The sequence below is a fragment of the Benincasa hispida genome, chromosome 5 (assembly GCF_009727055.1).
Source record: "Benincasa hispida cultivar B227 chromosome 5, ASM972705v1, whole genome shotgun sequence".
Lineage (NCBI taxonomy): Eukaryota > Viridiplantae > Streptophyta > Magnoliopsida > Cucurbitales > Cucurbitaceae > Benincasa > Benincasa hispida.
The window spans coordinates 19,196,076-19,209,593 of NC_052353.1; the positions used below are offsets into that span (position 1 = coordinate 19,196,076).

Below are 13,518 nucleotides of genomic sequence, written 5' to 3' on the forward strand. Positions count from 1 at the left end.
ATTTAAATGGTAAAGCACTTTCTTTTTCATCTTTATTGTACTTCTTAATTTATTGGTCAATAGTATATATATTTAAATAAATTGAGTTATGCTTACATTGATAAAATTTACACTAGTTTATATAATATTATGATTCATGATTATAATTTACTTGACTAACATGCGTTGTTATGATTGTACAAAATAGTCTAATTGAAAATGTTATTATGCTAATGTTTGGCCACCATACATTACAATAATTTATATAATATCATGATTCGTAATTATAATTTACTTGACTAACATGAGTTGTTATGGTTGTACAAAATAGTCTCATTGAAAATGTTATTATGCTAATGTTTAGCCATCGCGCATCAAATAAATTTATCATTTAGTTTAATCATTAATACTATTATATTATTTTGTTTTGCGAAGACTTTTCTATTTAGGTGCAAACAAAGTTTCATATTGGTTAGAGAAATGGAGATTTATGGTAGTGTATGAGTGACAACAATAATCTCTATTGGTATGATTATGGTAGGTACAAAACCATAAAGATTTATACTAAAAGTAGACAATATCATACCATTATGAAAATTTTTGAAGGTTCATGGTCTTTATCAATTTGTGTTAAAATCAAGTCTAAACCAAGTTGTGTTGGTAAGATCCTTAAATGATTTCAAACAAAATTAGTAAGTTTTGTGGATGAATTCCTAAATCTACTTAGGATATGACAATGAAGTAGAGTTCTATCAAATAGGGTGGATTTAAATGGAGAGTACAAGTATATATTTATTTGGGGGAGGATATTAAGAGTGTAATAGTGGGTCAACATTAAGTTTTACTCTAGGTTAAGATAGAAGAAAATTTTTGTAGACGATCAGGAGTCCTGGATAAGGGGAGGCTTCCAGTAGTACTTTGTTAGGTACAAAAAAAATTCCATGTTGATTAGGAAATAAATGAAGAGTTGACTATCAAGTCGATCAAATAGCTAGACTAATAGGAACGGTACATTTATACAATCTGTGGGTGTGCTCTATGTGGCTTTATTTTAGGTCTTTATAAGAGCAAACTCTTGAAGGTAGTTGAGAGTAGTAAAAAAGAGGTCCATGGTATATAGGAGAGGATAATTAGCTGTTTTACGTCATTTCAAAAACAAAATCATGAGAGTTTATATCCAAAACGGACAATGTCATACAATTATGGAGATATATAGTGGTTTGTTATGTTTATATACTTATGTTAGCATTCAATTCTTTTCTTAAAGGAAAAAATGAATGTAAATGTTATATTTGTTATGTGAATTAGGGCGAAAGCCAGTTTGATTTCCTCAATTTTCAAGCCAACCAAGAACCGGAATGAATCTATAAGTTTATAGATAATAAAACCAAATTAATGTCCAATAAAGAAATCAATAGATCAATTTTTATTCGATTTGATTTATTGTCAATTTGATTCTTAATTCTGGGTCTTTGTTTCTTCCACTTTTTTATTTCTCTTCCCACTTTTGTTTGGAATTGGGCATTTATTTTTTATAATTAAAACTGCTCCTATTTCCCTTTTTATTGATTTAAATAAGACATTTTTGTTTCTTTATAGGTCATTTTGTTAATAACACATATATATGCACCATAATAGTTAAAAGCTAGAAGATGATTATGGTTAGGATTTATTTTTAATGGTATACATGTACCCGATGCTTTATATATACCATCAACTAAGTTTGATATTGGTTGATTTTTCAAAAAAATAAATATTAATACGAACTAATGGCATTTGGTGATCTCTGAACACAAACTAAGGTGTTTAATTTTATACTAAACCAAACTAAACTAGTGGATCAACTTGATTTTGTTAGGTTTAATTTTTTTTAGTTCAAATAACTCAGACCCTTTTTTTTTGTAATTACTTGGTTTTTTTATTTTGTTTTGTAAAATTAAGTCTATTTCCTCCTTATTTTTTACAATGATCTACATCTTTCTTGATTACAATGATTGAATTCTTAGCCAAATTTCAAAAATAAAAATAAGTTTAAAAATCTATTGTTTTTAGTTTTGAAAATTTGACTTGGTTTTTTAAGCCATTGGTAAAAGATAGATAACAAAGAACGAAACCTAGATTATACGCTTAATTTTCAAAAACAAAAACTCAAAAATCAAATTATTACCGAATGAAACCTAAATTTTCAAGTATTTAAAAGCTTAATTGTTATGCAAAATCAATTTCGTTTTATGTTCCTTAAATTCACTAATCAAATAGATTTGACAAAAATATCCATTTTGATAGATTTGTTTTTAAACTGTTTTTATATTATTATTATTACTATTATTTTATATCATATAATTAGTACATTATTATCATATTCAATATCACAAAAATTTCAACCTTAGTTTCAATAATTATAGCTTTTAAAATAATTAGTCTACGACACATTTCAGTACATATAAAAATAAAAAATAAATAAAAAATAAATAAAAAAAAAAAAAAAGGTTTGTAATTAATGTGTTAAATAATTTTTTATCTTTTTGGACTTAAATAATTGTGACTATTTGTAAAAGAAAGATAAAGTTGGAATGAAATTTTAAAAGACAATGTAATTATCAACTGATATTGATGTTCATATCAATAGCCTAAATCACACCTATACATAAAACATACTACTTCGCCGTAAATAGTTATGTGAAATGACGTGATTTTCTATTCAAACATATCTACTATTACATTGTGAAGTTTCATATTTATGATTAAAATTACACTCGTACATGAAAAAAAATGTTACAATAAGAATCAACTACAATATTTTATAAGTTTCTCTTCTAGAGTTAAAATTGAGAATGCCACATTACCTAAAATAACCCTATAACGATCTGATAAGTCATCAATCAAAGCATGGGATGAATTGAATAACACAATGACTGGATTCAAAACTATCCTCATCAATTTCATCCAAAAATGATATCAATAAAAAATCCCAATAATGCAGAATTGTCTCTTCATAATGAGGAACACTTGCAGCAGCTACTGCATCATTTGACTTCCAGTTGGCTGAGAAACATAACATTTAGTTTAAAGCAACAAAATCAACCACAATTTCTTTTTAATCAATTAACAACCAAATGCAAAACAATAATAATAATGGAGTTGTGAATATCATCAAATATAATGTGGGTTTGATCATAAGAATGTAAGAGCCCTTACCCTAAAGAAAACTGCAGCCAACTTTAAGCTTCTTTCCTAGTTATCCTGCAGAATAAAAGCAAATAACGAATAAGAGATAATAATAATACAAAAGAATTAGACCAAGAGATATTTGTTTATACATTATAGGTAGAGTGATGTGAAAAAAGATGATAATCTTTATCTCAGATATTATGCCAAAATTAGTTCACTATGTTAAAATCGGTTTCGATTTGTATTTCACAGTTTTGACTTGTCAATCTCGTATAGAAGTAGAAGGCTACAGAAGTGCGGAATATCCAAATTTGAGCCTAATGAGCAGTGGCCAAAAGTCTCCTTGCCTGAAGCAATAGATTCCCAAGGCGGTGGTGATCTCATGAATAACTGAAGTTGCAAAGTGCAAATACAGAGCACCTGAGGAAATCAGAAAAGGCAGAAATCAGCCGTCCAAATTAGAGAGGTGAGATTGAATCAATAAGAATAACAGCATAATTCAACTATGGTGTAGATGATCAGCACATACGTATACGTTTCGTAGTGTAATACTTTTTTACTTTACGATTAAAGACAGTATAAGGTTGGTTTATCTAACAGATCTAACTGATGATTTCAGATCATATTAACTGAACTATGAATGTTAAAGAGGGTTGGGATGGGGAGAATTGTTGAAAATAAACATACCAGTAAAAAGACAATAACCAAGAACAACCAGACTTTCATCAACTAAAGGTACCCTGCCACATGGATTTTCAAAACCTTATTGTCAGTATAAATGATATAGCATTCCATCTTCGCATACTGTACAATCCATAACCACATACCCGTCGTTAAGCTTTGCTGTGAGAGCATTTGCAATGGCAAGAGGAAGAAATAATAGTGACTGCATAAATATTTTTTAAAAAGATTATAATCTTGCATCAAACTCTACCTCCATCTAGATAATATGACACAGATGAAATGCTGAAAATTTTAAGAATAATTCAAATTTCCGTAAAAACAAACAATAAATGCAATAAATGCATCATGATTAATACTAAAATTTTAAAACATTCATAGATATTGCTACCATATCTGCTGTTAATCTTGATTTTAACACTAATAATAATGGGTACACTCAAGTTACATGCAAAGACCTCTAAACTGATCTGTAGGTAGCCTTGAAAAGTCAGTTGACTTGGTGCAAAGTCTATATTTTGATTAAATACTAGAAATGTCAATCAACAATTTTTTTTGGTGTCAGTGTCATATATTAGAATCAGCAAATAATGACAAATTTGTCTATGGTATTTTGGTTCACTGAAGTAACATACCATGCACATTCCAGTTTTCAAGCCCTTGGGTTCATCACAAAGGTGGGCTAGAATCATTCTACCCTGCAAAACAGAATGCTTCTATTTTAGTTTTTAGAAATGCTAGAGTTCATTGTATTCGACCTCCCAACTCCAACTAATGTATGTCATTGATGCCATACAATGGTACCCATTCATGGGACATAACACTGACTCTTTAACATTTGTATAGATCAGAACAAGAAGAAAATGGTGACATAGTACTTTATAAAAAAAACCTCCATTTAATAGCAACGGGAAAAAAAAAAACTCAGCCCACCAAATCGATGTCATGGCTTCTAAAGAGGAGAAAGATAGTGAGAGAAACGAGAGAGAACTGTCTTACCACTAAAAATCCAAAAGCAAGTCCAGTTCCAGTTATAATCAGATGCGGATAGCTTCCAATAATGTCAGAAGGTGACAAATAATCCCTAAATGAGAGACATATATGGTGTAAGGACATACGATGATTACGAATGTACTAGGTGAGGAAAATGCAAATACAATTGAAATTTACCATGCTAAGACTCCTCCGACAAGTACTACAAATGGGTAAAGCTGTATGAACAATGAAACAAAATATATATATTATTACATGATAACATAGATAAACCAAAGTTGATAGAATGTGATTTTACCATCGCTAATGCTAATAGCATGTTTCCTTTTCTTGCCTGCACAACCTTGTAAACATTGTACACACTGCACAGAAGCATAAGATGATATGGGGGGTTTGAAAAGATATTCTAGTTAAAAGTCCTCAAAGTTGAAACTGGAACGAAACATAAGTTGATAAAATTCAGAAAATTTATCACTCCATCCCATGAAGAAAAATCATGGAAAAATCTTGGTATTCCACTTACTTTTTGATGTGACACAACTTTGAAAAAGGTAATAGGTTTCAGTTTCTTTTAAATCATTTTATATTTAACCTTCTCCAAATATTGACTTGTTCCTACAGGATAGTCACAACACAGGTATTCCTTTCCAGTAGCTGTAATTGATAAGTCTTACTGTTGAGACCACATTAATTGTTTCATATCCAGTCGGATTTTCTCTATATCCAAAACTATTAATCTGCTTCGCTGATATATAAACTTTTCTGAACTTAAAAGACAAGTATCACATGCATTTGGATGCCATTTTAAGTTTAGAAGACAGGAAACACGTACTTGAATGCAACTGTAGGAATGACACCGAAAGCAGCCAATAAAATCAGTGCAGCCCTGAATGTCGGGATATCTTAACATAGAAATATTTAAAAAACAATCAACTAATTGAAGAGTAACTACTACAGTGAAATGCCAAGTGAATGAGAAATTGTGATTAAACAATAAACAAAGAGGTCATAAATGTATAAGTAGAGGTCTATATTATATTTCTGACATGAAATAACAAGAGGAATAAAAAGAGAATTTTGCCAACACAGGACAGGTCCCTATAACTTTGCAAGCTGGCAAACCTAAAGCTTAAGGCCTTGAAGAAACTCCACAGAGCCCTAGCAAAATCACATCTCTAGAGTATATAAGGCCCTCTGCAGTCCTCGTTCAAAGAATACAACAAAATGACCCTACCTAAAAGAGAGGACCCCTTTGCCAAAATCTGATATAAGGCATTAACTTTTCCATGCATAAATTGCGATACTAAAAGCTTAACCTTCCTCACGGGAAAAAAATTAGTCAATAACTGGAGAGGAGCTTAGCCAACAATTAAAAAATGAGCTACAATAGAAGCATTTAGAGGGGCAAAGACTCCAAAAGGCAGACATCTCCTCTGTGAAGGCTGAAGCAAAAGTTACCATCAAGGATAACAAAGCCAACATATCCGTCATTTCCCTATGAGTCAACAGACGGCGAAAAACCAAGAAAGGTGTCTCGTTCATTCTTTCATTTTTTTCTCAATGGCAACTGTTTCAAAAAAAGAAAAGAAAGAGAGAAAAAAAAAGGATATGTCTCATCAAGAGAAAAGACAGAAGCCATAGTATGATTCCTCAGGGAGGACAACTGATATAAACAGGGAAAGAAGGAAAAAGGAACAAAAGTCGCCAGAGTAGCCAATAGAGTCCTCTATCAAGCCCTTACATTACCAAAGCCTAACCTTTTCATCTCCAATGGCCTAGACACTGCCTTCCAACTAACGAGATGCAAGCCTTTCCCCTCCCCTCAACCTCTTCCCATACAAGATCCCTCACCAACTTCTCCAACATCTTGCTAAGGACAAAATATGTAGGAGGCACTAAGGAGACTGAATAAGGTTAAGTCTCCAACCTTTCGAGAAAAAACTATCTTTCCAAGAAGTGAGCCTTTTACAAATCTTACCAATGGTGTGACCTTAAAATGTAGTCACATTTAGACCATTTTATGGATTTGGTTCTTTTTACTGCTTTTTCTTGGTTTAAAATTAAGCACCCATTTAAACATTTTAGCTTATCTTTCTTAGTTACCAATTGACGATCTCTTTTGTAAACCACCTTTAGGTCTTTTGGGGGTATTCCCTTGATTTCATTTATCAATGAAATGTTTCCCTTTTTTCTTTTTTCTTTTTTTTTTCTTTTTTAATAAAAATAAATAATAAAAAAAAAAGAACAAAACAGAACAAAAAAAGTACCAACCTCATACCCCTCCAAGGGAGCCTACCTATCCAACTTAAAGACGGTTGCAATTAAGACCCAAATTTTGACATTTGCCTCCTAAGGCCCGAGATAGTCTCCAAAAATGATAAAATCTGATTCAGGTTAAGGAAAGACTCCTTACTAGAACACAAGGAAACCGTATCATCGGTAGATTGGATATGTGATAGAGCAACCATATCTACCAACTTGCTCTATATTGGGGACATGCACAAGCGAATGGATTAGAATTGTATGCAATTTTTATTCTCCTTTTATGAACCAGACCAACTTTCTCTAAATTGTATGCATTATTTTATTCAAACAAACATCCTTATCGGAGGAGGAAAAAAACAAAACAAAAACAAACTATACATCTTATGCCCAATATGCATACAATAGCATGAACCAGACCACCCATAAAGATATAGAAGCACACAAAGCAATATCAATGCAACTGAAGGAGCTAACAGTCAAGCTGAACTAGAGTCTTTCATATAATATTAAAGTACATAGCTAACTAGAACTCGCTATAAAAACTGGTCATAGAGAGTTGGAGAGGAGGGAGGGAGGATGGATATTCATAGTTAGAAGTGTTGAAGGTGTGTATACAATACAAAAATTTCACTGATAGTAGATTTAATGTCTTACCATGGAAAATAGGAACCCAACTAAAAATTGGTATGGACTTCCCGAACTGCTGAGTCCACCACCCAGCACCTGGTAGAAGATATATTCAGGACTTGATGAACTTTTCTATCAAGGTGGAAGAGAATTGCATTTCCAAAGTAGAAAATTGCAAATTCAAATTGTAGAACAAGCAGGAAGAAGAAGCATACCCACAAAGGTTGTGAAAAAATGACACAAATAAATCAGCATGAGACCCTCAGTAGGTCCATTTACAACAGGAAGAACTAGAGTATTGGTGAAGAAGCTGTAATCAAAGATGAGAATTGAGGTTAGGTGCCAATTTTTTATTTCCTTTTTTCCTTCCAAGATAAGAAGCAAATTAATCCACCCAGAAACGCATGCATATTAGGAGAACAGCTCAAAACGCAATCTCAAAGCCAGAGAGATTGCATAAAAGTTTTACAGCTAGCTAATACAAATACTATTAAAACTGCATACTTTACTTACCCAAGTTTTTTTTTTTTTTGGATAGAAACAACTGCTTTCATTAGAAAAAAAATGAAAGAATACAAGGGCAATAAAAAAAAGCCCCAAAGACCCCTAGAGAAAGAGTTTCCAACTAAGCAAAATTATGCCTAAGGAGTAATTACAAAAATGTCTCTAAAATCAAAGCCCAAAGAGAAACATGAAACCTCACCAAACACCAAACCCCGCTAGGGTCTCTCTCAATACCACGAAACACTGTTGTTTCTCTCCCCCAAAGATCCCACAATAAAGCGCACACCCCAACAGCCCGTAAAAAACAACCTCTCTTTGAAAGGAGAATGGAGGAGGAACTCCCCGATCATCGAACGAACGTCCCTCTGGCTTGCAAGCACAAAATCAAACTCCTGAAAAAAGGCATTCTACACAGATCCTGCAATGTGGCACTCCTAAAGAAGGTGTTCCAGGTTCTCATCCGCCTTCCGACAGAAGGCAACACCAAGGATCCATAAGCGAAGATATCTTTTTAAACTATCAGTCATATTCACACGGCCAAGCAAAACTTGCCAAGAAAAAAAATTGATTTTCTTAGGAATCTTAATCTTCCATAAAACATCAAAAACCGATTCAACCTTAGGAGAGGGATCCAATAAAACCCTAAAGAAAGGCTTACAAGAGAAGCCTTACAAGAGAAACCATAGGATAGGGATCCAGTAAAACCCTAAAGCATCAAAAACCGACTCAACCATAGGGAGGGACTCCACATGTAAACATCCTTTCTCCCAAGTCTGAAATCGAAACCCCCAATCAAGGAAAGAAGAGAGGTCACCTCCATCATTTCCCTAATAGACAAAGACCGACAGAAGCCAAAAGAAAGGAAGGGAAAAAAAAAAAAAAAAAACACGAGATTCCCCTACCACACCAAAATATCCAAAACCCGACAATGTTTCAAAGAGGACGAATGATATAAACTAGGAAACATAGAGGAGAGAGGTCTATCCCCCACCCAAAGATTTTCCCAGAAATACGTTTCCTTTAACATCCCCCACAACACAGAAAACGGGATGGGAAAAGGAAGGGAGATGAGAAGAAATATTTCTCCACAGATTTCAATGGGAAAAGGAAGGTTTTGTTGCAAACCTTAGATTTTCGATCTCTAACCCTCCCTAATTTACAAGTTTCCCCACATTGTTCCAGTTAACCAAATGAGATCCTTTCCCTTCCTCTATCCCTTCCCAAAGGAAATCTCTCATTAGCTTCTCAATGCTCTTGCAAACCAAAACAAGCGCTTTGGAAAGAGAAAAGTAATAAATAGAGATTCCACTCAACACTGATCTAATAAGCATCATTCTCCCAGCTTTGGAGAAAAAAAACTTTTCTTCCAAGAAGCCAATCTCTTCCTAATCTTCTCCATGGGGGGTTCCAAAACGAAATAGCTCTCGAATTACCTCCAAAGGGGAGGCAGAGGTAAGATGAAGGGAAGGATCCAATGTCACAACCCAACAAACTAGCCCATTTGTTAAGCTTTTCCTAATCACAGTTAATGCCCATAATCTGACACTTGCCTTTGCTAATTTTAAGCCCCGACATCTCCTAAAAAACCCTAGAATATGATTGAGGATATAGAAAGCATCCTCATTACCTGAACAAAAGAACATCATGTCATCAGCAAGGTGAGAGAGAGCCACCTCCTTAGAAGCTACCTTAAAAGGCTGAAGAATGCCTCCTCCCACACCCATGTAAATGAGTCGGTTTAAGATATCCACAACCAACAAGAAGAGTAGAGGAGATAAAGGACCCCCCAAGCTACCCAAGTTAACAATAGTCCTCGGTTGAATTGGAAAGAAGACTAAAATCTTGTGCAAAAAGAACATTCTAAATATGATACAAAAAGTGTGAAAAAGGGTACATCTGACCTCAATGTCTACCTAGCAGCACTTGATCATGGTAAAGATGCATAATCTCACACACACGTGTGTGTGTGTATTAAATAAGTAACAATTTTATTGCTGAAAGAAATATGTATAATCAAACATATTACCCCCAAGCTACCCAAGTTAACAATAGTCCTTTGAATTGGAAAGAAGAATAAAATCTCTTGCAAAAAGAACATTCTAAATATGATACAAAAAGTGTGAAAAAGGGTATATCTGACCTCAATGTCTACCTAGCAGCACTTGATCATAGTAAAGATGCATAATCTCACACACACAAACACGTGTGTGTGTGTATTAAATAAGTAACAATTTTATTGCTGAAAGAAATATGTATAATCAAACATATTACCAACCAATGACAACTACTATACCATCTATGTAAGTCAAACAAGATCCACAAATGGAAAAAGGGGGTTCCCTGGAAGCATTAGATTTCTTTCTCTTTTTCCTTTTTGTGATAAAAAAAACAGAAATTTTATTTATTTATTTTGATAAGGAATTTTTGTAATATTAATTTTTTTTTAAAAAAAAAAAAGGAATTATCCTCTGCATTCAGTTTTTTAGTTTAAACACCACCAAGAGGGCAAGTGTTTTATCCTCTGTATTCAGTTTATCCTAAAAATATCTAAGGTTCCTCTCCTTCCAACTTGACAAAAGATTAAAAACAGAAATATTTTATTAAGCAAGAAAGTTATACCAAACGGGGGGAGATGAAGAATCCCCCTTCCCAAGCTAAGGGATTGTTTAAATAACGGGTACCATATGGCTAATAACATAGATGCCTTTAAGAACTAGAATCATGAGAGAAGAGACATTGTCATAACTCTTAGTGAGAGAAGAGACATTGTCATAACTCATAGTAACTCTATCATGTCAAAATAATGAGCTGGTACGGAAAGCTTACTGTTCCCACGTTGCACCATAAAAGGGAACAGCTGAAAGTACCCAGAACCAGAAAGAAGATCTTCCGCACATGGCAGTGCTCCCAAATGCTAAGGTTTCAAACTGGTATCAATACCAAGAAACAAAAGATATATGATTGCCAGAAGGCCAGGAAAATACAGGAATCATGAGTCATGATACATACCGCGCATGCAAGTGCATCACATCCTGAAAGACGGAAAGAAGCCAAAAACCACATATGTTTAAAAACATTAATCTTTGGTGAGCCAATTGAAAGCAGGAGAGACAGGAACAAGGGGAAAATAAAAAAATAAGATATAAACATTACCGTGGTCAAAAAGTTCTCCCAGTGGACTTGAGGAATTTGTCCTCCGTGCTTGCTTCCCATCAACAGCATCAAAAGTCTTGTAAAACAAGGATAAAGGATTTATAAGGCAATTAGCAACAAGTGTCCATGAAATCTCCGAGAGTGGTTCAACTTTCAAGAGAGGCCATGCCATCCAAGGAATACAACAAAACTCCATGTAGAATATTAGAGCATACCTGATAAAGAAATAGAAGCAATCCATGCGCAAAATGAACCCATCTTGGGGGAGCTAAATCCAAATGAGGAGAATATATCTGACATGAAAGTGCAATTAAAATAAAAATATGAGAAAGGCCAAGGGATCAATATATCAATAAAAGAACCATGATGTGCTAATATAGCAATAAATATATCGCTTTAGTGTGATATTTTCCTATATTCTGTATCGATTTTAGATATACTATGCCTAAGACATTTTTAATGGAAATAAAAAACAACAAAAGGGTAAATGAAACCATGTAAAAGGACAAAGACTAATAAAACAAAATCTTAGCATTTCTTAAAACATTTTTGCTAAAGAATTAGGATCAGGCATTGCAAGAGAACGATAATCATAATATAAAAATGACGCCGTTTGGAGTAAAGCTTAAATAAGACCAGTAAAAAGGAGTGCTGGATGTTACTCACATAACCAAGAACTGCTGACGTGACCAAAAACATAAATCCCATAAGTGTTATCTACCACAAGAGCAAGCCACAAAGGAAAGAACGTATTATCTCAAAAGTCAAAGCAAAAGATAGAGTATAGCACTCAAAAGGAAACATCAGTTTACCATATTCGGACTGATGAAATCATCCAGGAACGCACGTGAAGGGAGAACAGAGAAAAAATGATAAGTCAGCATATCGTCAAAAAGAAATCTTACTAGAAATAAAATATGTGTAATCAGGTTTGAACATTGAACTAGAAGCTATTGACATTTTTAAATGCAAATCTTTATCATATCTTGAAAAACTGACTTATGAAGTCTCTCCAAGTCGCCTCTGAACACGGGATGGGGTAGGGGAAAATCTTTTACTGAATTTGCAGAAATCACTACTGATGGTAACAAAGAAGCTGTACTTACGGCATCCATAGCGGAAAGAAATTGACGAAGCGACTCCAAAAGGGTTGCAGCACATATTTGGCAACATAAGAGTGATCAACACCACTGTACTTGTATCTGTGCAGTGTTGCGACCCCATGTGCACCAACATACCCCATTTCCTCAAACTACGATCAAAACTCTGTAGCAGAAACCAATCAACTGGCTTGAAATTCAGCTATACGGAAAGAAATAGTAACTCAACCCAACCAATAACAATCTCCGGCAGTACAGAATGCAGTATCCAATCAAAGAAAAAAAAAATGCAACCACTTAAAATAAACATATAAACATAAAAACTACATGTATTCCGGGAACTACAATACCCTAAACAGCCCTAAAGCAATAACCCATTTACGATTCAGAAGCAAACTGTTCGTTTATGCTTTAGTTAGACCAATCACTCATAAAAAACGGACGAGGCGATTCATAACAATGTTTACAAGAGTAACTCCCACTGAAAGCATGGATCCAAATTAAAAATTAAACTATCTCGCGTAACTTGAATCGAACACAGTTCAATAATAACTTGTAGGAAATCAGATCGGATGCCACACAGAAAGGTAGCTACTACAGGAAAGAAACCATGGAAAGACAAAACAGTGAGAGAAAGTTACCTGATTTCTTGTCGGAGAAGGAAATGGAGAGGACGAGAGATCAGGAAATGGAGAAGCCTGCGGAGGGAGAAAACGAGAGGGAAAAAGAAAAAAGAGGATCTTTTATCTCCCGCTCTGTGGAGAGCCATTTCTCGTACAAAAGGCAAATTATTCTTTCGATAACACATTTTGGATATTGAATTGGTTATTATAATCGCTGTATATTTAATATTTGAGATTCAGACTATTCTAATTTAAATTATAATAAATTATTTTTATTTAGATAGAAAATAACAAATACAAAAAAATGGAGAATGAGTTATAAAAAACAAATAAGGTTTTGAAATAATATTTACTATACTTCTGTAGGTTATAAATAGTTGCACATACCACTATTAAATTTGGTGTCCAAAATATGGGATGAG

At 33.7% G+C, this 13,518-nt stretch overlaps 1 protein-coding gene across 3 annotated transcripts; it reads right to left on the reverse strand.

Moving 5' to 3' along the window:
- Positions 1–2,691: 2,691 nt before the first annotated feature.
- Positions 2,692–13,266, reverse strand: LOC120077970 (choline/ethanolaminephosphotransferase 1-like). Of its 3 annotated transcripts, none has more exons than XM_039032109.1 (20): positions 13,115–13,266; positions 12,480–12,639; positions 12,186–12,195; positions 12,040–12,090; positions 11,589–11,666; positions 11,374–11,449; positions 11,230–11,252; positions 11,047–11,147; positions 7,932–8,026; positions 7,744–7,812; positions 5,657–5,726; positions 5,123–5,186; positions 5,002–5,042; positions 4,831–4,915; positions 4,467–4,529; positions 3,978–4,036; positions 3,838–3,890; positions 3,498–3,570; positions 3,178–3,222; positions 2,692–3,024 (listed from the first exon to the last, which is right to left on the reverse strand). In XM_039032109.1, the coding sequence occupies exons 2-19, from the start codon at positions 12,614–12,616 to the stop codon at positions 3,201–3,203; spliced, it is 1,170 nt and encodes a 389-aa protein (XP_038888037.1). In that variant the 5' UTR covers positions 12,617–12,639; positions 13,115–13,266; the 3' UTR covers positions 2,692–3,024; positions 3,178–3,200. The 3 variants fall into 3 exon arrangements, with proteins under 3 accessions (XP_038888037.1, XP_038888038.1, XP_038888039.1); XM_039032110.1 differs by having other exon boundaries at positions 12,480–12,675; positions 13,115–13,261; XM_039032111.1 differs by having other exon boundaries at positions 12,480–12,659; positions 13,115–13,246.
- Between the last annotated feature and the right edge of the window lie 252 nt (positions 13,267–13,518).